At 40.2% G+C, this 26,787-nt stretch overlaps 1 protein-coding gene across 1 annotated transcript in view; it reads left to right on the top strand.

Annotated features, from left to right (window-relative positions):
* galnt14 (UDP-N-acetyl-alpha-D-galactosamine:polypeptide N-acetylgalactosaminyltransferase 14 (GalNAc-T14)) overlaps positions 1 to 26,787 on the top strand; it is a 215,375-nt gene that overhangs the window by 25,895 nt on the left and 162,693 nt on the right. Inside the window, exon 2 of the mRNA XM_040017048.1 lies at positions 13,695 to 13,864. Coding sequence (XP_039872982.1) covers positions 13,695 to 13,864 — 170 coding nt within the window. The remainder of the gene's footprint in view (positions 1 to 13,694; positions 13,865 to 26,787) is intronic.

Below are 26,787 nucleotides of genomic sequence, written 5' to 3' on the forward strand. Positions count from 1 at the left end.
CATCATTTTTCAATATGCAGAGTTACTACAGAGGGTGATGTTGTAACCCAAAACACAACTTACTTTGCTCAGTGTTTTAACCTCACCAGCAAACAGAAAGCAAACACACAAGCAGAAACCTGTCAAACATGTGATGTATCCCGTCAGCATCACTCCAAACTTCCAACATGGATTTTAAAGGACTGTTAGCTGGATACCAGCAAACATATTACTCATAGACTTACTTTTGCAGGAACAGTCAGGAAAGAATGAGACTACAATCTGTAGTAAAAATACAATATTGTGCATAAAAATATTAAACGATTCAAAATTATGGTATCTTATAATAATTCTTCTGACTGCTCATTTAGGAATCACCACAGTGGATCATCTGCCTCCTTCTCACCCTATCTCTTGCATCCTCCTCTGTTGCTCCAACCCTCCTTCACTGCATCCATGAGTAAAAAATGTAAAATTCGGGTATGCGATTTTATTACTATATTGAAGTAATACAAAGATAATGACAAAAAAAAAGATGTCAGAACTGCTTGATTAAGGCAAAAATCATAACCATGATTCTTTAGGTCATGTTTTGACATGGCCTGTCGCCGCTGGCTGTAGCATTCACCTTTGGAGACCTGTGAGTGCAAACCCGGGCAATGAGTGTCCTGGCAGTCTGCAGAAGTGCATGCACTAGGGCTGGGCCATATCATACCGTTCACGGTTATTACCGTGGTTTTTTTTGGAAAATACGGCACACTTAAAATCAATCCTTTGATTTTTCTGAAAATCGACAGTGCCCCTAATAATCCCGTGTGCCTTATGTTTGAATTCTGGTTGTGTTTACTGACCTCAAAACGATTTTATGTCGTACACGGCGCTCGAAAATCTGTCAAATGTTTTAGTACAACTTTGCTAAGCTACAAACCCGTACTGCTTGATGGATTGTCAGAGCATTACGGCTATCGTAGGCAGGAGCCTCGCGGAGTGATACATACTGTGCTTCAACATAATATTACCGTATTGTGTGTGTATAACCTCTTTTTAAGTTTTGTGGATATTATGCATGGTTATGCTGAGGATATGTCGGCCAATTTCCACTGGAAACGCCTTTTGGTTAAACAGTCAGCAAGGAGTTTGCATTTGCACTGTTACATTTTTATATAACTTTAATGCACATAAAAACAGCTGCTTGTTTAAGTGAAAATACATTGATCGGTTTTTTTTTTTGCACTAATAAAGTTGTGGAGTTGTAAAGTATTTTGTCTAGTGTCAATTATATCGTCAGTTATATTGTTATCACAAATTTTCAAATGTATATCGTGATAAATATTTTTGGTCATATCGCCCTGCTCTAGCATGCACACCTGCACAGAACTGCAGAGAGAGTAACAGGATGTTTTCTATGATTCACCTAAGGCAACCTTCTCATGACTTTTCCTTCTTCTTGTTCTTGTGTAGTCGTGGCTGGAACTAAACAGTGAGTAGATCAGGGCTTTTAGGAAGTGGTGAAAGAGTGCTGAAGCAAAGAAAAGGTCACACTAGATTTATTGCACAAAACAAAACATAATTGCAAAAAAACCAGTTGCAGCACAGCAACTGTTTTATATCATATATCTTGTTTTCAGAATTATTGGAAGCAAAAATTGTAATTGAAAATGAAGCCTAGCATCATTATTCATCAAAAGTCCCATCGGCTTTGTCAGATTTGGTCTATGTTGGATCCACAAGGTACAGAACTGCCTGAAAAAGCAAGAAGGAAGCTGCTAGCATTAAAAAATGGGGGTATTAGCAGGCTACTGAACAGCTGCAGGCAGCTTGTTTAATAGGAGCATACTGCCAATAATAGGAGGGCCGATGGCCATCCTAAAAAAAGAAGCTACAACCCCCCCCCCCCCAAAAAAAACAACAACAAAAAAACAAAAAACCAAAAAAACAGTACATAGAACCTGGCACTGAAAAACAGACTGTCAAGTGATTCTGATTTGCACTGGGGACACTGGTGTTTTAGTGACCAGTGAAAGACCTGGCGTGCACTCAACCTCAATGGCCAGTATCTAAGAAGAAAGCCATTTTGCCAGAGAGTGTGAAAAGAAGCCTGATTGAAACTGGCAGCATATTCTTTAGTCAGTTAAAACCAAAATAAATTTGTCTGCACCAGTACTGCCACAGTGATTTTGGAGTGCCAACTGTAATGGCCAAATACCGAATAAAAAGATGACTCTCAAGAATCTTGGCAAGAGATGAATATTCCAGCATGTCAATGATCCCAATACACTGCAAAATTGTGGAAGACATTTTGAAAGAGAAAGTGAAAACGAATGCCCAACTGGAATCATGTGAGGGGACATGAAGCAGCAGAGTGATGAAGAGGTTAGCGCTGTCATCTCACAGCACGAAGGTTCTGGATTCAAACTTTCTTGTTCGCTCAGTTCCTGCATGGGTTTTCTCCAGGTATTGCAGCTTCCTCCTACAGTCCAGTGACATGCTTGTTGCTTGTTAGGTTAACTCAGTGGTTCCCAAACTGTTTTTGTCCATTATGGTAGCAGTGTCCAAGCGTTCTTTTTTTTTTTCTTTCTTTTTTTTTGCCCCCCCTGCAATGGCTCTGCCCCCCCCCAGGGGGCGGGCCTCACACCATGGGAACCTCTGGGTTAACTGGTGAATCTCAATTAGGCGTAGTTGTGAATGGTTCAGCCTCACCGTGACCCTAGATTGGATGAGTAGCCTATAAAACCACCGCAGTAAAGAGCACCTTATAAGATTTATCCATGAAAGCCACCAAAAAAAACATGCAGATGATTGCAGAGCATTGGTATTCAGAAAGGTCAATGGAAGGAAATACACATCTTTTTATTTAGTATTTTATTTTTGAAAATAACAGGTTTCATTCTTTTTGGACCCTCAGCCGGTTGTGGCAGATGGCTGAGGTTTAATCCTGTGAAAGGGGAGTTTTTCCTTCCCACTGTTTCCAAGTGCTTGCTCATAGGGGGTTATCTATTTGTTGGGGTTTCTCTGTATTATTGTAGTCTTTACCTTACAATACAAAGTGCCTTGAGGCAATGTTTGTTGTGATTTGGTGCTTTATAAATCAAATTTAACTGAATTAAAAAACAAGTAAAGCAACGCAGATTTAGCAACACTTCCTTTGCTTGCCTGCAGTTTGTCCAAAATGCCGCTGCTCATCCTCACCCTGGCCTCCCTCCATAGACACCCCGTTCATTTTAGGAACCACTTTAAGATTTTAAGATTGGTTTTAAATCTTTTAATTGATCAGCACCACCTTATATAGCTGAGCTGTGGACTCCATACATCACCCCGAGGTTGCTGCTCCTAGTAGTCCCAAAAACTGGACCGAAAGCCACCAGAGGTGATCGATCATTTTCTGCTAAAGCCCGCAAACTCTGGGATAAACTCTCTGTCGATGTTAGGATGCTCCACTCATTACCTGTTAATAAAACACATTTCAAAACAATTTTTTACTGGGATCTTACCTGGTATTTATTGTAATTTTTCTTGTTTGCTTGTTTTGCTGTGTGGAGTTTTGGTGCTCTGTTGTATTTAAAAAAGTGTTCGCTACATAAAATTGGATTGGACTTGATCACAGCTTAGTGATATGACCAGAGATTTTGTTTATAGAAACCATCAAATATAAAAAGTATATTTAAAACCGTTGATGTAAAAGATTTAGATCCTGAATAAGTTTCCTACTTGTGAGATCACTGCCTCTCTATATTTCTTGTACTTGCATACATTTTCAGAAATTAATTACGATTACCAACAGATAAAAACTCCTATTTCTCTAGATCAATCATTAATAATCTTGTTATCTCAAAACAGCAAAATCTGTCAGTGCTGCTTTGGAGTTTTATCTATAATAGAAACTTTCTGCCTCTTCCATTCTCATCAAAGCAGAGTGTGAAGAGTTGTTCAGTCGTTTCCACTGACTGTGCATGAGCTGCTTTGGTTTCCCTTCAGTGAGCTGGACTTTAAAGAGCGACGCCACCCCGAGTCCCTCTGAAGTTGATCTGAAGATCTAAAGTCACAATCTTACAAAAGAGTTTGCAGTTTCATGAGATAACAAGATGGTTAGTCGTGACCTGAAGATAACAAAACTTTGATACCTCATCGCAGCATGAAAACTAATTGGCGAACTTTAGATAACAGGATTATAAAAAAAGAGTCTATGGAAATGAGGCCTGTTTTGCTGTGAGTTGTGCACCCTTTTTTCAAACATGGGTGTTTTGTGCAGCATCTGACCTGTCTTGGCTGTAACTAATCCAACACTTTTATGTTTCCTTTTTGGTTTCTTTTATTTGTTTACCCTGCATAATCTGTCTTCTGGATGCTTATCTCTGTGTCTTTTGAAGCGGGGGTTTTACTGTCAGCCTGCGCTGCATAGCACTTAATCTGCAGCTGAAAATCCATATTCATACGTTTGTTGTATTCCTGCAGATTTTGTGCCATTTATACATGACCGTGGCTCCAAATTGAATTCAGCATCTCCGACACATTGTCCCTGTTATTTTATCCTAACATTATTTTGCTAGAAGGCTGTATTTTTTACATTGTCATTATTGAGATGGCAACCACATAATGTCATAGGATCATGCACAGAAACACAAAAGGAGGGGGGAATGGTTGCGTCTGTTATAAGTAATGCTCAGAACCCTTTCTGCCTTCTCCTACCCGTATAACCCGAGCGAGATAATTTTCAAATTGGATGACATGAAGGATTATATTCTCCTTCCTTTTATGTAATAATGTCACCGATAACTGCCAATGCTATGAGTTTAATTTGCCTTTACAGAAGCAAACAGATATTTTAAATAGAAACGCAGAATAATGGAGACATTACTTGTTTGGCTTCTTGTTTAGAGTTCTTACAAAGGTGATACATCACAATATAATAAAGGGGTTGACATGTTTGTTTATGTGTATGTGTGTTCAAGTGGTGCTCATGAACAGGGGGTAATAAAGACACACACATGATTTATGCCTTGGATGTAATAGGTAATTCATCATCTGACTGGGGCACATTTTAAGGTAAAGAAACAGAGAGAGGGTGAGAGTGTGGTATTGTTTGGTTTATCAGAAATAACAGTAGCAGTAAATTGAAAGCTTGATTTGTAGGCTCTGTTTTACTAAAACTATACTTCTCTTACACCATATCCTTCATTTTCTGTGCTGTGTTCAACTGGATAGCCTGTAATACTCTCTCTACCAGACGCGTGCACACACACACACACACACACACACACACACACACACACACACACACACACACACACACACACACCCTCGCACAAACACGTGTGTGTCTTCAAAGAGCAATGTTCTCATTAGCAGCAGTCCTCTGTTCAGACACTGATGTCTCTCTCCAGCTCTTTGCTTCTGTGTGTGAATCTATCTGACAAGCAAGCAATGCTCTGAAAATAAGAACACTAATACTCCTTACACCGATAATGACACTGATATTAAAATAGATTCTCATTACAGGTAATACTGATGACTCTCCTGCTGCCATATGCATGGCTTGTATGACAGAATTAGTGGAGGCTGTAGTACACAGATTATAAAAAGTAAAAATGGTCACATACACCAGATATACTGAACATGGAGATATATGTTCAGTATATCTCCATCTACCAGTGCAGGAATAAAAATATGTATTCTAGAGATAGTTTTATGATATGGAGAGGCTCCAACTCCATATTTTTGTACAATACCCTCAGCACTGACTGCAGCTCATATAGCTCATGTAGAGTATGGACAAGCAACAACTAAAAAATGAAGTCTGTGTCAAAGAGCCAAAGACTGCAGTTTCACCGATGACCACTTGAGGCACACTCCTAAAACAGCCTGTTTCTACAGGCAGGTCAAAGAAACTCTTTTGCTCTCTATAGCTAATTTCTCCCTTTTTAACAAATGCAACAGGGGTGAAATGTTTTATAGCTCAGCTCTTTAAGCGCCAGCCTCAATAACCAGGGATCAGATCTCCAGGGCCTGTGCCCTTAATCTCCACCTCACACACACACTACACTCACCCTCTGGCTGTAGCTCAGGAGGTAGAGCAGGTCAACGACTAATCAGAAGGCTGGTAGTTCGTGGTCTTGGCTGCTTCGGTCTGCATGCCTTCAGTATCCTTAGGCAAGGATTGGTGAAGTTGCTCTCTGATGCATGAATGCAAGACAGAAAGCACTTCTGTGTAGAAAATTACTGCTTGTATGACAGGATGAACAAGATACATTGAATAAAGTGTTTTGAGTGCTTAAGTAGAGCAGAAAAGCTTTGTATCAGTACTGGTCCAAAATCTATGGCTCTACGGGAGGGCTCTCCTTCAAGCAACCTCGCCTCTATGACATAGGCTCCTTTGACTGACATGTGGATGCCAAAACAAGTGGCTGTAGCTAGTAGCTGCCTGCGATACAGTTTTTTATTTTTCCTGTCTTTTGGCAGCATGCTTTGTAGCGATTTGGACCTTTTCTGATCTGCATGTTGATATGAAAAAAATATAATGTCAGACGCCCTTATCGACACAACCTTCACTATTCATCTGGGATTGGCACAGCTATGAACCAGCTATGAAGTGAGGTCACTGAGGCCTTTTTTTAAAGAGTGAAAATTGGCACAAATCACTGTATGATGCGCCAGATGGCTTTTAGTTAGAATTCCTGTGGAGACTTTTTAGCAAAGTTATGGCCCAGCCTACTGTGTCTCTGATTGGGTTGAGTTCAGGGGGTTGTGTTGCCGCATGACTCATAATAAATGATAATTGGCTGGTTTAGGCATGAGGAGTAAATCAGAGGCACAGTAGGGCCAAAGTCATAGAATAAGTAGCTTTCCCCCTCCTGCTATTTTATTTAAACTGAATTAATAATTCTGCAGTTTGTTTTGTTGTATTTTTTATTCTTCTATTCACACAACTCACCCGTTCCATAATATTTTTTACACATGGCTTTTTTTTTATACATAGCAATACAGTCACAGCTTTTTTTTAATATAGATAAATAAAACCATTTACCCTTTTTTCAACAGTAGGAGTTGTTGCTGCAATATTGTAGCCTTTTCTAGTGCTGTACCTTAAATATAATACATTATGAGAAAAAATGGACCTCCCTAATTTCAAAAATCTGATTACAGCCTTGGCAGTATATTTAAAGTTTTCTGACCACCAAAAACCCAGCATCACCAAAGACTATACTCTGAACACAAGAACAGACAAAAAAAACCCCATGAGGTCAGACACTGATATAAGTTAATGATTAACAATTTCTTGTTTGATTATACATGACGCTGTTAGAAAGTGGGATATAAGTGAGGTAATAGCCTCTGATGTCGGATGTGTAGATGTGATGATTTCATGCCATCTGTTGCTATGCGGGAGCTTGAAGTGGAGAGGGTGAGCAGTTTTAGATACCTGGTCATCCACATCAGTGAGGACCTCACCTGGTCACTGAACACCACACAGCTGGTCAAGAAGGCTCAACAGCGGCTGTACTTCCTGAGGAGGCTGAGGGAATTTGGTATGTCGGCCAAGATCCTCATCAGGTTCTGCAGCTGCATTGTGGAGAGCACATTGACCAGCTGCATCACTGCATGGTACGGCAACACTACTGCTATGGACTGCAAACGCCTGCAGAGAGTGACATTAACCTAACCGGGCATTTGTGTGTGGCAGCAAAGAATGTGGGTATTTCACAAGTTCAGGCATGCAACGCTACTATCAATATCACTTATGATCATTTCCAGCTGCATAGTTTTATTCCTGGACTCTAGTAGAGTAGCTTTGTCTGATTCACAGTCAGAAGTTATCCTTATTTATTAAATACTATGACTTTGTGCGGTCTGTCAGTTTATTCTCTGTCTGAAACAAGCTGCTTTAGCTTCTGCTAACTGGCTGCCTCTCACAAAATGCACAAACGAGAGCTTTGAACAGCAGGTGGGTGAGGCTTCATAGATATAGATAGCTGGCCCTAATCCTAATGGTATCATACAGAGCCAAGGGTAGAAAAAACTGTCTGAAACACACCAGTCAAAGACGTCTGAAGCCTGTGAAAATGTGGAAAAGTGTAATGGATCGCCTATAAGCTTGTTTTAAAAAAAAAAAAGCAGCTGATTGTGAACTTGTTTTGCTCTTTTACTTTCTTTGACTGGATCTTTCAAAGTGGTCAGAGGGATCTAAATCAATAATCTTCCATTACAGGACCACATTTTAATATACAGGTTACCTTTTGCTGTCTTCTTCTTTTCCTTCACACACCTCTCCGTTTCTCTCTCTTTACCCCGGCTACCTTTCTCCACCGTGAGCTGTCAGAAAGTACGCAATGACCGTGACACCCCGGTGTGCGTGTGTGTTTGTGTGTGTGGGGCTCAGGCTTCAGCTTTCTCATTATGATTCTAAATGTATCTGTCTGTCTAGTCTGGATGAATTAATAGGTTCCTTGGTGGCTTGGCTCGACACTCAAACACACACACACACTCGCAGAGCCACACATTGTTTGTCCAGCGATTCGTGCCTCAGGTTTGTTAATTGAATGTCTGTGTTCATGTAAGCGACCGTGAGAGGCATTGAGAGGATGCCACGGTGCATTAGGAAGACAAGCTGTGTGTGTGTACGGGTGTGCGCCTGTGCGGGTACGTGTCTTGTAAATAGGATAGAATCCAGGGGACCTTGAACGCAGCCACTCCTGAGCTTCTAGCGAGACAAGACACAAACAAATCCTACAGAGGCGAGAAGGCCACAGGTGTATGTGTGTGTGTGTGTGTGAAACCCAGAGAAGCTTAATCACAGCCTGCCCTTGTTCCTCTTTTCTTACTTTGTCCACTTCTTTTTCACTTTCTCGTCCTCATTTCCTTTCCCTTTACTTCTGTTTCCTCTTGCCCTTCAGTTCTTTTGCTTTTTCCCCACCTCCCTACTCCCATTTTCAATATTCTCCTATTCCCATTTTCCTGTTTTCTAACTTGCTTATCTATGTGTCTGGTTCTTATCTTTTTCTTATTTGTCTTCACTTTATATCTCCTACTTTTTGTCAGTTATTTACAATTTTTCTGCCTCATTTTTCTCATCTCATTTTCTCATTTTCTTTGCCATCTTAATCATCCTTCCCTTTTTAAAAATCTCTTTTGTTTTTATCTTCCCACTTGTCCCACCCTTTATCATTTCACCTTGCACACTTCCTCTTTCTCTTATTTCTTTTTTCTTCTCCTGTTCATCTTCCTCTAACTGTAACCTGACAGGTACAGTGCAGATCTTTTTCTCAGTGCTAATAAGTTACAGAGGCACAACTAAAACTGCTGGATTTGGACAAGCATTGAATGTTCTTTATTTCTCCTCACTTTTCCCTCTTTCCCTTTTTTTGTAATTAGTTTTCATGACTTTCTTTTTTTTAATTTCTATTTCTTTCTTGCTACAGTTGTTTGATTTCAAACTGCTCTTATTTCTTCTTCCAGGCTACAATTATGTCATTTCCATTGTTCAAATCTTGGTTTTCCTTCTCTAGACTGCTCTCATTTTCTAATTTCTTTTTGTGCTCAGCCTCCATCCATCTTCCACTTTCTCCCTTTCTTTCCCTCTACCTGTTTTTTCTTCCTCTGAATCTTTTTTCTTTCTCTTGTGTTATTCTAGCCCTCTTTTTGTCTTTAGTATCTTTATTTTTTCTCTTCTTCTGTCCTCCACTTTCTTTTCTTTCCCTCTGTCATCCACTCCCCATCTTTTCTCTACTCCAATATCTTCTTCATCGCCTCTCCTCTCCTCTCCTTCTCATGCTTTGCGGTTAAAGCCACCAGGGGAAGTACCACTAACACATCCTTACACATTCACATACACACATTCAAAGAGTCTGACTCCCAGCCCTCTAATGGCCCCATTTAGACAATGTGTCGCATCAGCAAGTCGTATGGCTGAATAATGAGAAGAGGAGGAGGAGGAGGAGGAGGAGAAGGAGGACAAAAGAAGATGATTCGTTTTCCACATCACTCCATCCAGGCAGCTGCTTCACCGTAAATGTTGTTCTGTTACACACACCATCAACGCTGTGACCCTGCGAGTGTGCGTGTGTGTGTGTGTGTGTGTGTCCATTCATCTCCACTGCATGCTGGGCTGTATGGTCGTTGAGAAAAAATATGGCCTCCGGGGATTTTGCTGAAGCTCCTGTGTTATGTTTATGATGCGGCGAGAGAGAGAGAGAGAGAGAGAGAGAGAGTAATAATATACATTCATTATATCTCTCACCCTCAAAGAAACTATTCCTTGCTCTGTCTCTCTCATGTATTACCCAAAGATGAAACTCACACTTTCTCTTTATCAAGTGAAATACACACACACGCACACACACACACACACACACACACACACACACACACACACACACACACACACACACACACACACACACACACACACACACACAAGACTGAGAAATCTGATTCTCAGTCTCCCAAACAACAGGCATCTGCACTGACTCATAAGTGATATATACTCCCTTTTAAACTCCACACACACTCCAAGCAGAGCTCTGACAGACAGAAAGTGCAGCTGTAGCTTTTTTTTTGTTTTTTTTTTAAAGTCATTGCCACCTTGTGTTTTTCACCACCAGCTGTTCAGGAGCTGATTGGGATTTATGAGCTACATTAACATTTTATATCTTATTTTATAATGTTTGTATTTTCTGGAGACGTAAAGATTTCTGCAGAGTCGGTTGTTTCCTTTGTGCAACACTGTCTGTGGTACTTGTGATGAATAACATACATATTCGTTTTTGGTGACTTACACTGACAATTTGCTTCCTTACTGGTATGTTGAAGGGCCATATGGCTGCTTTTGCATAGCCCATCAACTGCAAACTGCATATGCTTTACATTATTCATGTCTACTTTCCAATGTGTTGTAAAAGTTTTAAAGTTTGCTTCCAGAACATTTTTTTCGCCCTCATTTTACTGTAAAACTGTTGTTTTGTGGTACTGCAGTTGAAAAATGTTTTTCTAGCTTCTCTAGTCATTAAAAAAAAAAACATTTCCGTGCAAGAAATGTCTAAATTTTCTGTGTTATATTCACCGATTTGTTCCATGCTCTTTCTATGTCCTCTGGGAGTTGGGGGGGGGGGGTATTTTCCAACCACCAAAATCATGAATGCAGAACAGTTCAGCAGCCAGCCATCAATTCTCAGATGTCAAAATGAATTGAATGCATGTTCATTACCACTTAGTAGTAAGTGACAAAAAAAACTACAGGCAAGATGGATTACCTACTGTATCTCAAGTAGCTTTTTTTTTTTTAAGTCTCTGCATATGATTTTCATACATTACTGATATGAGCTGATGCCAGTGTTTTTGAAGGTTAGAAAACTTGCATCAGTTTTGCGTGGTGTACCAGAATTACATAGTAAGGTGTACCAGACGATTTTTTTGTTTCATTTTTGTTTTCCCTTTGCTCTTAAAGCCCTCAAAACCCACGAGAGCATCAAACATTGTTTATTTGCATATTTTATGGTAAACGTGCGAAAAACTGAAACATCTGTGAGCTGAATTGAAGAATCACAATGTTAAAGTGTTTAAATGATTTTGGACGGGTTATAGTTGTAGCATCATAAACACCTGCCTCTCCTTTGACCAAAATGATCTTAAACACAAAGAGACAAATAATATTCTGTATCTCCAGCACACGTTGTGATTTTACTCATATATCTGTTGGAGAAATTTGAAAGTCGTCATGTGCTGCCTGCGTTGGACATAGAGCAGTGAATTTAGCTCATTTTTACGCCAGTCTGATGCTAATTTATTTTGGTGTAAGTTAGAAGACTGAGAATAGTCCCTGTAAGCACCAGTAACGATCACTAGGCTTTCAGTCCCACAGGTCTAGAGATCAGTTGATGACCCCCTGATGACCTCCAATTGCTATGGAAAAAAATGTATAATTCCCAACTAGCTGGCAAGTTGTTGCTGGAAAGAGTGTACTGCACCAAACTCATAATGTACTCTCTGAGCGTTAGTGATACTTTCACTACTAATTACCAATTTGTGAGGCAAACCAGAAACTAGGAACGCTCCCCTTCAAAGTAAGTTGTGCCTTAGAATAGAATAGAATAGAATAGAATAGAATAGAATTCAACTTTATTGTCATTGCACATATCACAAGTACAAGGCAACGAAATGCCTTATTGCTTATTGAATGCAAACAGTTTGTTTCTAGTTTGTCACACTTTTCACAGTTTGCAGTGTTTGCCGCACTGCACACCTCTGCACTGCATACCTGTGACCTTCCAGTAACCACTTGCCAACTGGTCGGGGAATGTACATTTTTCCCTCGTGGCCGGTGGTTGCCTCACGGTTGCTGACAGGTGTCTTGGCCTGTGTGACTGGGGCCTCTCTTTTTCATGCAATACTGCATTGACACATTTAATTGATCATCATGCTGGATGACTGACTTGATGACTAATTGCCTCATTGATCTGTTGACTGGCTAACAAGCTACATCCAAACTGGGCTTTTCACAATGCTGGCAGCAGTGCAACAATGCAATAACATGCAGGCACTATGTGTGAAAAGCTGTTATTTAGAGGTGTATTTGGCTGATTTGTGCCCTTAAATGTCTGTAACAAGAAGAGGAAAAGTGGTGCGCCCCTTTTCCATGTTTGTTTGTTTGCATAGTTCAGATTTAGAGCATCACATAATGAAGAATTACAACATCAAAGTACAAACCAAACAAGCTGCCGAGAGACAAAAATGCAGCGTTTAGTCACAAAATAAGCAGGGAGCAAAGAGGATGAAAAACTGAAGCACGGCCTTCATCTTGTTAAATACCAAAAAGCAGGAACTGAAAAGCTCTCTGAATCTCCCTTAAATAAAATGACCCCTAAAAGCTCTTCAGATGCTTTTAAAAAGCCCTCTGCTGTGAGCAGCAAAGAACGTGTGAATAAATCCAACGTTCAATAGTTCAAATGTTCTGATGACTGATAAAATAGAAAAAGATAATTGTGAACCTGATGCTTTTTTTTTAAGACTACATCACGTCGTCTCTTTTCTTATATGTCAAAGATGATTTTGAACACATGGTAGATCTTTTCATTGTGTTGACTGCCTCATGCATTTGCCCACTGCAAGCTAACTCGTTTCTACTGCACCATTGTTCAGGAACCAGAAATTGCCATTTTAATCACATGTGCCCGCTAATTAACATGTCAGACTAATACAATGCTAGACTCTCATTCACCAAAACTGAAGCACAGACTTGTTGGAAGGGCTGTACCACACGGCAACCATATTTATCACTAGCACACAGCTAGCAGCTACGCGTGTCAGTCGAAACACTCACCATTAAGTCTGAGGAAAATCCAACATGAGTGAGTTAAAAAAAAGTTGAGTCCTAATGCAGTTATTAAAAAAGGAGCGATGGGCTCTAAAGACAAGATGCCACATTAAAACACACTTTTTTTCATGGTCTAAGTTGGATGTTTTAGCACGGGCACCTCAGGGGAATGACTCCCTTTTGCAGCCTGTCTCAAGTGACCATTTGGCACTTCTTGTTGGCTTCATTTTCAGCACCTAGGCTGATATAACTGAAATAAAACAGAGCTAACTGATTTATTTAATATTTTGATTTAACAAACAGAAACTGCATCTTCTGTCTTCTGTTATACCGCATCAAATTTGATGAGAGTGCATTTCTCTTTTACATGTGATCATTAGTTCTCTTTTTAACGGCTTTGACTGATTTCCAGATTTCAGATGCAGAGTGGGAGGACATGTTGGAGGGCTTTGATGAGCGGAGTTACCTGAGCGCTCGGCGCTGGAAGCCCGGAGACGACCCGTACACTCTGTACGCTTTCAACCAGAGAGAGAGTGAACGCATCCCCAGTGATCGAGCCCTGAGAGACACTCGACACTACAGGTACAAAACCACAGAGTGCAGTATATAAAACGAACATGCACAAGTATAAATGACAACACACAGAGAAGTCTGACACAATACAACATGTGTGTTGTGTTAAAGACGGCAGACGAGCTTGAGAAAGTGCAGATTCTTTGTAGCAAAATATTTCTGCAGCACCTGAAAGACAAACCTCTGGAGGAATCTATTTATTACAGGCAGACTCTACAGAGTTATGTATAAATCTATCACAAGTTTGCATCCCTGCATAAAAGGAGAGCTTATCACACAAAACAAACTCATGTTGCCTGCAGGCATAAACAAACACATCAACAAACACACAACAACACCACAGATCAGCTTTTAGTATTACAGGTATGTGTGCGCACATAAGCGCGCACGCACCAAATTAAAGCAGCAACTCCTGGAGTTCGTAATGAATCCCCTATCTCTACTAAAACAAATTTAGATTATGGAACCAACACGTTTTCATAGAGAAACCACCAAATTACAATCCGCCTGTCCGCTAAGAAATTAAATTAAACCAAAATAGAAATCCTCTTAGCAGAGCGCCGTCTTCCTCTGTTGGAAAGACGCTCAGCAGGAAGATAAGGAGCTTGCCGCATTGACAGCAGCTCCCTACTTGTATATTTCAGGAGATAAAAACTTCCAGGCACTTGTAGAAGGCATTCAGAGGTCCAGTGTTGTTGGTTGAGATCGTGTGGGATACACAAACACGGCTTTTTTGCTGAGATTCTGTTTCTATTAGGCTTTCAACAACAAAGCCACATCTTTGCATTGATATATAATTTTTTTCTTTTTACAATTTTTTTTTTTGAGTTTTATTTCCTGGGTTTTTCTCACCCGGCCATAATTGATGTGCCAAGAAAGTCTGGGAGCAAAGTTTATCCACCCGACGTAGTTTCTAATGATTAACCCACACACTGGGTGGTCTGTTTGCTCCTTGATTTCAAAGCAGAGCCAGCATTGCATCTAGTTTGCAAACTTTCTCTCGTGCTAAAAAAATAGTGCAAAATCTCTTTCTGACTGACTGAAATAACATTAAGCGAAGAAAAAAAAAAGCCATGCCAATGTTGAATCTGTCTTCATTTTAGATCAAAACAGTAAGTACCAAACTGCAGTACCAAAAGTTTTTCAGGAGTCTCTAAGCGGCAGTGAGATGCACTGGATCCACCTGAGTGGTGCAATATATCTTAGATCTTTAATTAAATCAGGGAATAACAGAAGCTGTGGGAACATAAAATGAAAAATGGAGTGAAAAGAATTTTTTTTAACAGTTTATATATAGATTTGTAGGTTTTTCCTATCCCCCCCCCCCCTCTTTTTCCTAATTGACCTCAGTGACATGGAACTCTAATTATTGCTCCAGACCACATGGCCCCAGAAATTAGACAGCATATCAGCTTCTTAGACCCTTATGTAAAAACAAGCCTTAGAAATCTCGGTGTCATATTTGACAGCTCGATGTCGCTCGAGCAGCATTCTAAGCAGCTGGTCCGAAACTGTTTTTATCATTTACGGAATATTTCTAAACTCAGACTAATGGTATCAAAGCTTGAACTTGAAATGATTATTCATGCTTTTATTTCTTCTCGTTTAGACTACTGTAATGGCCTTTTTACTTGTTTTAATGAATCAGCCTTAAATCGTCTTCGGACTGTGCAGAATGCTGCAGCACGTCTCTTAACAGGCACCAAGAGAAGATTGCATATCACTCCAGTCTTGGCCTCCCTTCACTGGTTGCCTGTAAATTTTAGGTTTCATTTTAAAATTTTAGTTCTAACCTTTAGGGCCCTACATGGTCAGGCTCCTCAATATTTATCTGACCTGCTGAAACCACATACATCTTCTCGGGCTTTAAGGTCATTAGATCAGAGACTGCTGGTGGTACCGCGCACTCGTTTTAAAACTCGTGGTGATCGAGCCTTTCAGACTGTGGCACCACGGTTGTGGAATTCTCTCCCACTGTCTCTTCGCTGCACGGACTCCATTGATTCTTTTAAGAAACAGCTGAAGACATTTTTATTTAGAAAAGCATTTGATTAATTTCTTCTTATGCTGTTTTATAGTTTTATTGTTTTACATTGTTTTATTTACTGTTATATTGTTTTTATATTCCCATTTCCTGTGTTGTAAAGCACTTTGTGATTTTTATCTGTGAAAAGCGCTATATAAATAAATTTTACTTACTTACTTACTTCCTTCAAACATCGGGGAAAACTAGCTTTATTTAGTCTCATAATAGATAATGGATTTGAGTGTAGCTTTAGGTCATGCCCTTCTATGCATCCAGTTGACAAATGTTCAACATGCTACTTTCTTCAGACATTTGTTATGCTGTTTAAGCTCCTTCAGCTTGCTTAAAGTGTGTCTACAAGCTGTTTTGCAACCCATCTTCATCCCAGTTCTGTTCTCTTTGAGGGTTTTGGTGCTGCTCATGGAGGGGCGTTGATGTCCCATACCACAAAACATGATTACAGATCGCAATCCTTTTCATTTTTTTCATGATTTTTTTACTAGTATATGTATAGTACATTACTTCATAGTATATGATGTAAATTTAAATGTCCAGCTTGAACATCCGTTGTCCTGTTTTGCACATGTGTATGTGAGCCAGTGTTTGCTGTGTGATTAAAGGTTACCAGGCAGCTGATGGTGACCCAGCTCCCTGAGAGGAAGCTGCATGTGGGTGTTTGTTGGGTGACTGTTGGTTTTGGCAGTCGTGCTGAACATGGTCATGTCCTGATTGGTTGCTGCTGCTGTGGCTGATGGTGATGAGCACAGCAGGTTACAACTTCACAGGCTATAATCTGTTAGCGTAGCCGGCATGTACATCACTGTGTGCGGATGTGTTTTGACGTGTGATGAGGAGATTGATGTCTGACTCAGTCATAGCTTGTCTGCTGCTTCTAACACTGACTGTGTGTGCGTGTGTGTCTGTGCACAAGTGTGAGTATTTCTGAGTGTTTATCCATATGTGCACGCTAATGTGCGTAAGTGCACATTGTGCCGATCGTTTGCATCATCTGCCGTGCTACCGGAGGAGGGAAATTCACTGTCGAGCTGACATAAGGCGACTGAGAAATGTGTGAGTTGTGTGTCTCATTGTGTGTGCGTGTTAGAAAAGTGAGAAGGATGTGTAGGAAGGGGGGACCAGGGATACGCTTACACATTAATCTGTTAGCAGGGAGGTAGGGGGCTGATGGTGCTCATTTATCTCATATAGGACAGCGAAGTGTGCGTGTCTGTCTGCACGCATGTGTGTGGATGGGGAGGGGGGTTGCTGTTATGTGATTATCTGTTAACTCAGTTACCTTGTAGCTGTAGATCACAGGAGCACTTGGCAGGGGAAAATGAAGGCGCCTCATCCTCTTTTAGGATTGGAAAAAAGAAGAAAAACTGCAGTAAAATCTTTGACTGTAGCTACTGAGGTATTCTTAGAAACACCTTCTTTTCTACTGCAGAGTCATGGAGGTACTTCCTACACCTTGGCAGGGTTCCCAAGAGGAACTATTTGGCTTAAATTAAAGGTGGTGTGAGGGCTGGTGGGAAGGAAATTGGATAAGACAAGACAAACGGATATGGGAATGATGCAGCTGGGAACTGCGTGCCGTGTTTGAATGTTAACCTTATCTTAGGTGTTTGATTCAATGCCAAATATTTTCTGTTCTCACCTTTCACAAAAATAAGTACAGGTTTAACAACTTGGAGGTTTTGATACCATGGTGATGTATGCTTGTTCCCATTACTTCCATGTGCAGAAATGTAAAAAAAAAAAAAAATCCAAAACAGACAAGAAAAGCATTTCCATTTTGTCTAATGAACATATTTATATGTTCAGAAATATTGCTGCTTATGCTGAAAATCAGTGGCCTCATCTAAAGAAACCAAGTCCAAGGAAATTGACTGACAGGCCATCTCTCTAGCAAAGGTAGTAAAGAAGCAACTCAGCAATGAACCTTGAAAGCTAAATAGAAAGACATAAAACCAAGAAGAATTTTTAGATTACCACTCTAAAGGAAAGCACCAGAAGCGAAAACACAGCAGGTTTAGTGAAGCTGCTTCAGGTCTGTTATTTTCCCAGTGGGGCAAGGATAAGCTAAAGATTAGAGAAGCAAGCTTTTGACCTGAAGATGCTAGGTTCCATATTGCCTGCAGGCTGCGAGAGATCGGGAATCTATAAGATCCGTAACCCCTGATGGTAAGACTGTGGCTGCGACCACAGAGATGAATGCAGTGCAGGTGGAAATTGTACGATTTCCGAGTTTGTGTATACAGGGGGTAAATGTGTCGGCAAGAGAGATGCAGTTGCTAAACTATAATAGATGATTACTTAATATATGATTGCAAGGTGATGGAGTGGTTAGCACTATTGCCTCACAGTGAAAAGGTCCTGGGTTAAAATCCGGGTGCTTGTAAGTACCCCACCCCTTACCCCATGACCGTTTAGAAACGGTCCAGCTACCTGTTACCCTAAAATGGACAATGCCAAATATTTAAATACAACTAAAAGGGAAGCTCTGTAAGGATCATTTAGGCCTGAAATCCCCAGCTGGTTGCAGCAGATGGTTGCTCCTCCCTGAGCCTGATTCTGGTGGAGTTTTCTTAATGGTAAAAGGATGTTTTTCCTTCCTGGTGTCACCAAGTGCTTGCTCAGATGCGGTCGTGTGATTGTTAGGGTTTTATCTCTACTATTGTAAGGTCTTTACCGCACAGGATAACGTGCCTTGAGGCAACAGTTGTTGTAATTTGGCATATATAAATAACATTGAACTGAAAAGTATTTTTGAGGTTGGGCTGCTTTTACCAACAATGCCAAAGCCTAGCACTGAAAACTAAGGCTACTCAATTAGCCCTAATCTTCAATTAACCCAAAGGCAAAAAGCACAGTGACAATTATTTCATGATCTTGAGTATTTAACATCATTAATTATGAACTCACTGAATTTATTAAAAACGTAATAAATGAAAAATGTGGTGGCTGATTCAGTTCAATCTTTAACCAAAGTCTGCCTTGGTAGGGCCGCCTATACCTGCTGATCTCTTCAGCAGGATGTCTGCAGATGCAGACAGGGGCAACAAGAGGCCAAGGAAGCAGCTGACTTATGCCCAAGTTGACACCATTGCAACCACGAGCTTTTCATCCTCGAGGTTTAAAAAGGGAAGCTGTGTTCTTTATTTATAAGGGTTTTAGCAAAAACAAAAAAGAAAGAGGTCACAAAACAGTTGCAAAAGGGTAATTGTTTCATTCCTGTTATCTTATTTTCATAATCACTAAAAGCCAAAATTATAATTGAAATTAAAATCTGATTAAACAGCCAGCTCTACTGAAGGCAACTCTGGGCTACAGTGTGGTTAGTATATTTTATACATTAATGTTGCAGCTGTATGAATCTCACATTGATCCTCAAGCTGTTTGTTGTTTGTGTCTGTGCGTTGCAGAGTCACTGCATTAAGAACAGTGGTGTTCAGGTTGGTAGGGGGTCCAGAGAGGTGTGGAAAACAATTTCTTTTGAAGCAGTGTTTTGTATATTTATTTATTTGTATTTTTGAAGGGAAGGCAGGATGTCCAGGTTGTTACTGCATATGGGGGGGGGGGGGGGTGCTTCTGTCTCTATCTCGTGTTTGACGGTGGAACAGTGGAGTGTATGCAAGAGGAAAGAAATGAGAAGAGAGCTACAAACAGCTTAAGCAAAGATAGGAAGATAGAAGAGAGAAGGTGATAAGAGAAAGAGGAGGAAGAAAAGTCAAGTGGAGATTAGGGAAGGGAGAGAAGGGGAAGTGGTAGAGGAGGAGACTATAGGGGAGATGGGGGGAGATGCCACAAGCTGCTGAGAGGAGAGATAATTGCCACATGCAGAGCTGAGGAAGCTGTGTATGTGTTGGGGTGTGTGTGCTTGTGTGCGTGTGTGTATAAACCACTCCACTTCACTGCTCTGCTATTATCTCGGTGAACAGGGGAACCTCCCTCTGTCTGCTCTCCGGCAGACAGTCTATAAGCCCAACAGCCGCTTCGCTGCAGGGATTAGATCCAAGTAGGGAGACAATGGGCTGATACAGTACAGGGAGGAAACATGTCCTACAGTTATGCACAATAGGTTGATATGGCAACAGGAAGTGTGTAAGAAAAATGTTTTAATGCGTGAGTAGACAACAAAAAGTGATGTTCAGTGCAAGACAAGTTGTTAAAAAACAAACTTTTATGTATTGAAGAAATATCGAAAGCACTTTTATAAAGCACTTTTATCAACATGCCATAGAGAGAAATATCATCTGTATATACTGTCTCACTATCTTCAAATACAGAAAATAAGCATAAATATATTTTACACATTTTGTTCCACTGACTTCACTTTTATACACTATTTGTCAAAACTATTCGCTCGTACGCCTTCACACTCATTTGAGCTGAAGTAGCATCCCATTCATAATTCATAGGGTTTAATATGATGCCGGCCCACCCTTTGCAGCTTTAACTCTTCTGGGAAGAGTTTAGGGGTGTGTTTATGGGAATTTTTGCCATTCTTCTAGGAGTAGTTTCGTGAGGTTAGACACTGATGTTGGACGAGAAAGCTTGACTTTCAGTCTCCACTCTAATTCATCCCAAAAGGGTTCTGTCGGGTTGAGGTCAGGATTTTCTGCAGGCCAGTAATGTTCTTCCACACCAAAGTTGCTTATCTATTTCCTTGTGGACCTTGCTTTTTACACTGGTGGGCAGTCATGTTGGAACAGGAAGGTTTCCATCCCCAAATTTTTCCCGCAAAGTTGAGAGTATAAAATTGTCCAAAATGTGTTGATATGCGAAGCATTAAGAGTAACTTTCACTGGAACTAAGGGGCCTGAAAAACAACCCCACACCATAATACCCCATCCAACTTTACATATTCATACAAGTACCGTTCTCCAACCGCTAAACCCAGAGTCATCCATCAGATTGCCAGATGGAGAAGCCATGAAGCTCTCTGCACACTGTTCTTGAGCTAATGTGAAGGGCACATGATGTTTGGAGGCCTGTAGTGGTTGAATCTGCAGAAAGTTGGCGACACCTGCGCACTATGCACCTCAGTATCCACTGACCCTGCTGAGTTCCTGCCATTCAGTCACTTCCACTTTGCTAAAGTGGAACTGTGTGTGGAACTGTGGAATATTTATTAGTGAGGAAATTTCATGACTGGACATGCTGCACAGGTTCATGTTTTGTTTTTATTTATTTATTTATTTATTTTATTTTATTTTTTAACCAGTGTTTTTCTATATCACAGGAAGTATTTTTATTTCTTTTTCTTTCTTTTTTTTTTTTTTTTATTTTTACATGTGTTTTAGGTTAAAAGACCTCACCATGTGGTTGAAAGAATGTTGGAAACATTGTTTGGCTGTCTGTTGAATATCCTTTCCTTTAGTTTCTCACATGGAGCAGCTTTCTTTAGGTTTTTCGTACATGATCTTTTTATTAATTAGAACAAAAAATAGAAACACAAAATACCAAAGGGCTGATTGTTTGGAAATTAAGTTCAACATGCAGGCAACAAAAAGTGTCTGAAAACACTTTTGGATGCAGAAATGCTGCATTATACTTACGTTGCAGTTTTGCTGTTAAACCATGACCATTTTTGACTATGGACACACTTTTACTGTTGCAAAGGTATTTTTTGGGTTTATTTTTGCACAAGACAAGATTTATTTAAGTATTTTAGGTCAAACTCCTGCACATTTGCTTTATTTTGTTACCTGAAAAATTGAAAATACAGTATTATGACAAGCCCTCTGCTGTGTTGGAAGGAGTTACAGCCTCCTCTTTAAAAGGTCATCCTCCAACTCACCCATTTGGTCACTGCCCTCTTGTCTGTTATGTACTTGACACAAACCGTCTTTGGTGGTTACTTTTTTGTTAGTTTATCTTCCTATTTCTATTATACTCATTTGTCTGTGCTGTCAGTTATCAGGCAAGGCCCTAGGGAGAAATAATGGTATTAAAGTGGTTCCACAGTCAGCCACATTGAAGCTGGTGTAAAAACATTAAAAATGTGTAAAACTATCATCCTTTCTGTCCTCTGAAGCACATCTGAACAACACACACTGCGTAGCACACAATTTGTCATTTTCTTTGTTTTGCCTCAGTGGAAGATGTGATAACGCTCCAGTGTTTTGTTGTTACTGCTCCAAAATGGAGGCATCTCTCCTGCAACCAGACAGTGCTGCAGGGAGAAAAAACCCAACAGTCCATTCAGTCACTTACTAATTATTTGATTGCATTTTGACCCTGTGATGCTCAAACACTTATTACTAACTAGATCATGCAGTCGTTCAGCACTGCCCTGCCTGTGCGTGTGAACGTGTGTGTTACATGTGCACACTGGCGTCAGTGTCCTTTCACACTCAGTCAGCTACTTAGTCATATTTCCATGAATCACAACAAGCAGCTAAACATTAATCACTGTATTAGCTCTGGTGCCTCCCACGCTAACACTTGTCATCCTTCTCAGATCACAAGCCTCGAAAATACACAAAGAAAAAATCCCTCTGAACTCTGACACTAAATGATTTTTATTATCTCTTGTCAAGCTTGCTTATTTGATTACCTGCTCTGGTGATGAATGATCAGAGTCTGGTATCAAAAGCAGATGGAAGAAACATAAAACAACCTCGAGGCTCACAATTTCTTTATACTGATGTTCTACGAAAATGCTTGGATGTGGAGAAAAAAAAATACAGGTCTGACCTCCAAAAAGTATAAACACCACCCACTGCATTACTTTATTTGCTTCTTCCCAGTAAGCACAGATTTGGTGATTTGCAACACATTAGATGTCTAGACTTTTAAAGTGGAAGCACTTGACTATAATATCATCAGTCTTCTTGCAGACCTTCAAATAACCGCCTACTGGTTAGATTTATTGGTCATTCATGTAAGTCAGGTGGTGTGTCCATTGACAAAAAACTAAAGTTTTCTTGTTGATTGAATATTATCCTTTCAACCAATCAATCGAGTTTACAGAGGGTTGATGTTTTTGTTGTTGGCATGAGTTTTGCACTGGACAAATGTCCCTGCCGGTTGGGTGAGAGAAGGAAGACAGGATGAAACACATTCTGTGGAAGAGATTAATAACAATTACTTGTTATTTAAATTATTGTAATCATTAGGTTGCAAAGCAAAGTTACAGATGTTGTACATTTTATGCTGGATAACAAAAAAAGTATAAAAGAATGAGTATATAGTTTATTTATAAAAACCTGATTTTCTTGATGAAATGTGGAGGATGAGTTCAGTAGCCGCACAGCCTGAGTGTGTTAAAAAGCGTAGTACTAGGGTGTTAAGTCCTTTTCCTACTCCTGGCTCCTTATCTTTCCATCTATGGTGTGTGTTTCTTGTATGGTTGTGTCCCAATAACATTACATGTTTCCAAAGGGTTCTGATCATTTCACATGTTTCTGTGAGATCATCCACTGACGGTTGTGTGGTGGTGATGTAGATTTGTTTCTGTTCATCAGTCTTAGTCAAATAAACCAGATTGCATTCAAAGTCTACCTATTTTTTTGCTCACTGTGTGCAGCATTGCAATTCTAGGAATCATGGCTTCAAACGAAAGCGTCTGAAGCCCACTTGTTATTCTGAGCAAAGATGAGTTCTCTCAATATCGAATCCTGGCTCAGTTACAGGTTTTGAGGGGGCAGTTCATAGCACTCTCAAACACTTCATGGCAACTGGATCAGTTGTACCCAAAGCACGATTGGGCAAACTAAAAGACCTTGCACTATCAGAGGATCAATAACACGAACATTGTTCACTAAGATACAAAAAAAAAATCACCTTCATCTCAGAAAAAAGATTTACTAAATGAAGAATGGAAGAACTTTGATGGTTTAATAATGAGGAATAATTGATATAAATGTTAGATTTCATTTGCAAGAGATTCGCAATTTGCATAATTTTATTGTATATTAAATTATATATGCAAAGACATGCAGTTAGTGGGGTTAGGTTTCTGGATTGGTGCAAAAGGTACCCCGCCTCTCACCCTTTGTCAGCTAGGAAGGCTCCAACCCCCTCTGACCCTGAATTGGATAAGTGGGAGGAGGGATGGATGGAATAAGTTATATTCATAACGATATTATATTTTATTAACTGTAACTCTGTGTTATAGTCACTGAGTTATTATTCTTCATTAGAAATATAATATTGTTTCTTTCATCATTAGAAATATCTACACAACATTTTTTTTCCCCTAATATTAGGCTTTAAGTAGCAAAGATGCTAAAATGCACCACATGTTTTAAAGTACTTTGAGGCAGGTTCCTGTGTCCTCCAATGTTCCCAGTTTATCCTGAATTCCAGTCCAGGATGTTCCCCAGTCAAAAAACACCAGTGATTCCTCTTAAGTGTGCCACTGTTTACACTGGGTCTAACGAACAGCACAAACCACAGCAGAAAGCTCTCTGTGAGGCGAGGAAATCCCCTTGGTGTATTGTGGGTAATCTGCTGATGTGGAACCTGAGCTGCGAAGCACCCCGGTGCTCTACAACAGCGCAGAGTGACAGTGATGCTAAGCAGCTTTACCACAGCTAGCGTCTCAGCTAACCGTCCTGCTCTGTCTCTGAGATGAATGTGTGTCGAAACAATCACCGAGCAGACAACATTACAAGTGTATCTGCTCTGATACCTGATTAGATTTGTTTGACTTTTCTTTAGCCTCTGTGCTTTTGGATTCTGCCCTTTTTTTATCCCAGCTGCTGCTTTTCTTTGGCATCTTTTGCTCTGTTGATGAGTGCAGAGAATTACGGGGATTTACATTATGAGAAAAATACGCTGCATGTTTGAAACATGAGGCAGAGCTGGGCCTTGAAAATAGACTGATGGTGGATTTGAGTGAAGCTCTGATGTCTCATTGATTTCACCTCTTAAATCCACTTTTCAGCTGTGAAGGTGAGATGCAGAAGAAGAAGAGGAAGCAGATTAAAAAGTTTTTAAGTCCTCGTATATTTTGGGCATGGATGGTGAAAATGTAAAAAGCCGTCCGGTCTGAAACACACAGTGGCTGGTGTTGTGTTTTGCACTGCTGCATCTATTGTGTTATTTTAGTGTTTCATGTCTCTCAGATAAAGCAGGCTGAAGAAAAGTGTTGTAGCTATAAAAGTGCTGCGTAAATCTCATCACAACACTACAAGTTAAGCCAAAACTGATTATATCTTCTGAACCCCCAAACCCATCTGGAGGTTTGGAAGATTATAAACAGGAAGAAGGGAAATCATTACTAAAAGATTAATTGCGATTATGCAATAAAAAATAAGTCTTTCCTTTTGGGCTAGGTTAATTAAATTGCTTGTTGTGCAGCACTGTTTTTGGGTTTAATTGTGCCATAGAAATAAACTGACTTGACAAATTTACTTGATATAAGTCAACCAATGGGGGATGCAAGGAAGTATACCTTTGTTTTAGGTCATTTGATTCCCAATCATTGGTAGTAGATTACAGTGGGTCCAGAATTTGTGGGAGTACGTTTGGATACATATGCTTTTCATATCAGGTACAAATGGTTTGCTTTCAGTTCTCAAACTTGTCAGACTCTTTGGTTGGTTCTCACAAAACAACAAAAAAGAACCGTAATTACCCGTGAAACACACACACACACACACACACACACACACACACACACACACACACACACACACACACACACACACACACACACACACACTGATGGAGGCAATTCTTTGCATGTGCATAGAGCTTTCTTTGAGCTTAAAAAAAGGATTACATAGGATGTGATCTTTTTGGCTATTCCTCCTTAACCCAAGCGCAGAAATACACAAGGGTAAGCCAGAGGATCAAGCTGAGTGACAGTTTGATTGAGCTTTTATACAGGTGCAGTGCTTGATTGGAACACAGGAGTCGGGCACTGGTCAATTCAGCCATGGTGGAAGACTAGATGAAGGATAGACAATGAAAATGATGAGCTCAGCAGGAGCTAAATGGAGGAACCAATCAGGAATAGGGTCTTATACATAATTAATTTGCACGCAAGATAAAATAGTTCATCACGCTGTGAGGGGTTGGAACATAATGACCCAGGACTGGAAGAGATCTCAACACTCTGGCTGATCTGTAGATAGAAAAATGAAAACCTGACGACAGGATCGCATCGATAAATGTACAGTTCAGCCTGGCCTTCTTGTGACCTGCACACCAGTGTAACCAATCAGTATTAAAAACAAATTAATTTAATTTCATGCTCTGAAATATGGTAATTATGATATTATTTGATAGTTAACTGCAGAATTTATGTAATATCTACCTACACTATGTGAATGGGGCCATATAATGGCACAGTATGTGTGTGTGTGTGTGTTTGTGGATTTGTGTGTGTCACAGGGGTTGCGGCAATCATCGATTGGTCCAGTCACGTATTGATCCATCTTCATCGATTGGCTGGTGTAAGTGCCTGTCAACCATCCTGTCACTGCCACTCCTCACATGAACGATTGCTGTTACATCCACTACTTGTCGTCCTCCTGTGCTGAGCGTGTGTGTGTGTATTACTCTTGTGCTGTGCAGCTCCTTTTCTCTTCTTTTTCTGATCATTTTCTCCTCTCCTTACCTTCTCCATCTCCTTCCCCCCTTTTACTTCTCTCCGCCATTTTCTCTCATTTCTGCTTCAGGCCATATCTAAATTGAGCTGGACCCAGAGAACAGTCAATACTGCCTGATCCCTGCAGATGTGTGTTCTGTGTGTGTTGGGTTTTTTTAAATTTTAAAGTAAAAGATGGACGGAAAAAAGGAGAAGAAAATGGAGGCATAGAGTGTGTTTGACAGTTCAACACAGAACCTCATGGGGTGCATAGTACATGCATCCAGAGGGAGTGTAAGGATCTTAACTTTGGGTCAGAAATCTTTTTGAATATTACCTGATAACTGCACCATTTCCCAG

The sequence above is a fragment of the Simochromis diagramma genome, unplaced genomic scaffold (genome assembly GCF_900408965.1).
Source record: "Simochromis diagramma unplaced genomic scaffold, fSimDia1.1 OVJJ01000802.1, whole genome shotgun sequence".
In the NCBI taxonomy this organism is placed as follows: Eukaryota; Metazoa; Chordata; class Actinopteri; order Cichliformes; family Cichlidae; genus Simochromis; species Simochromis diagramma.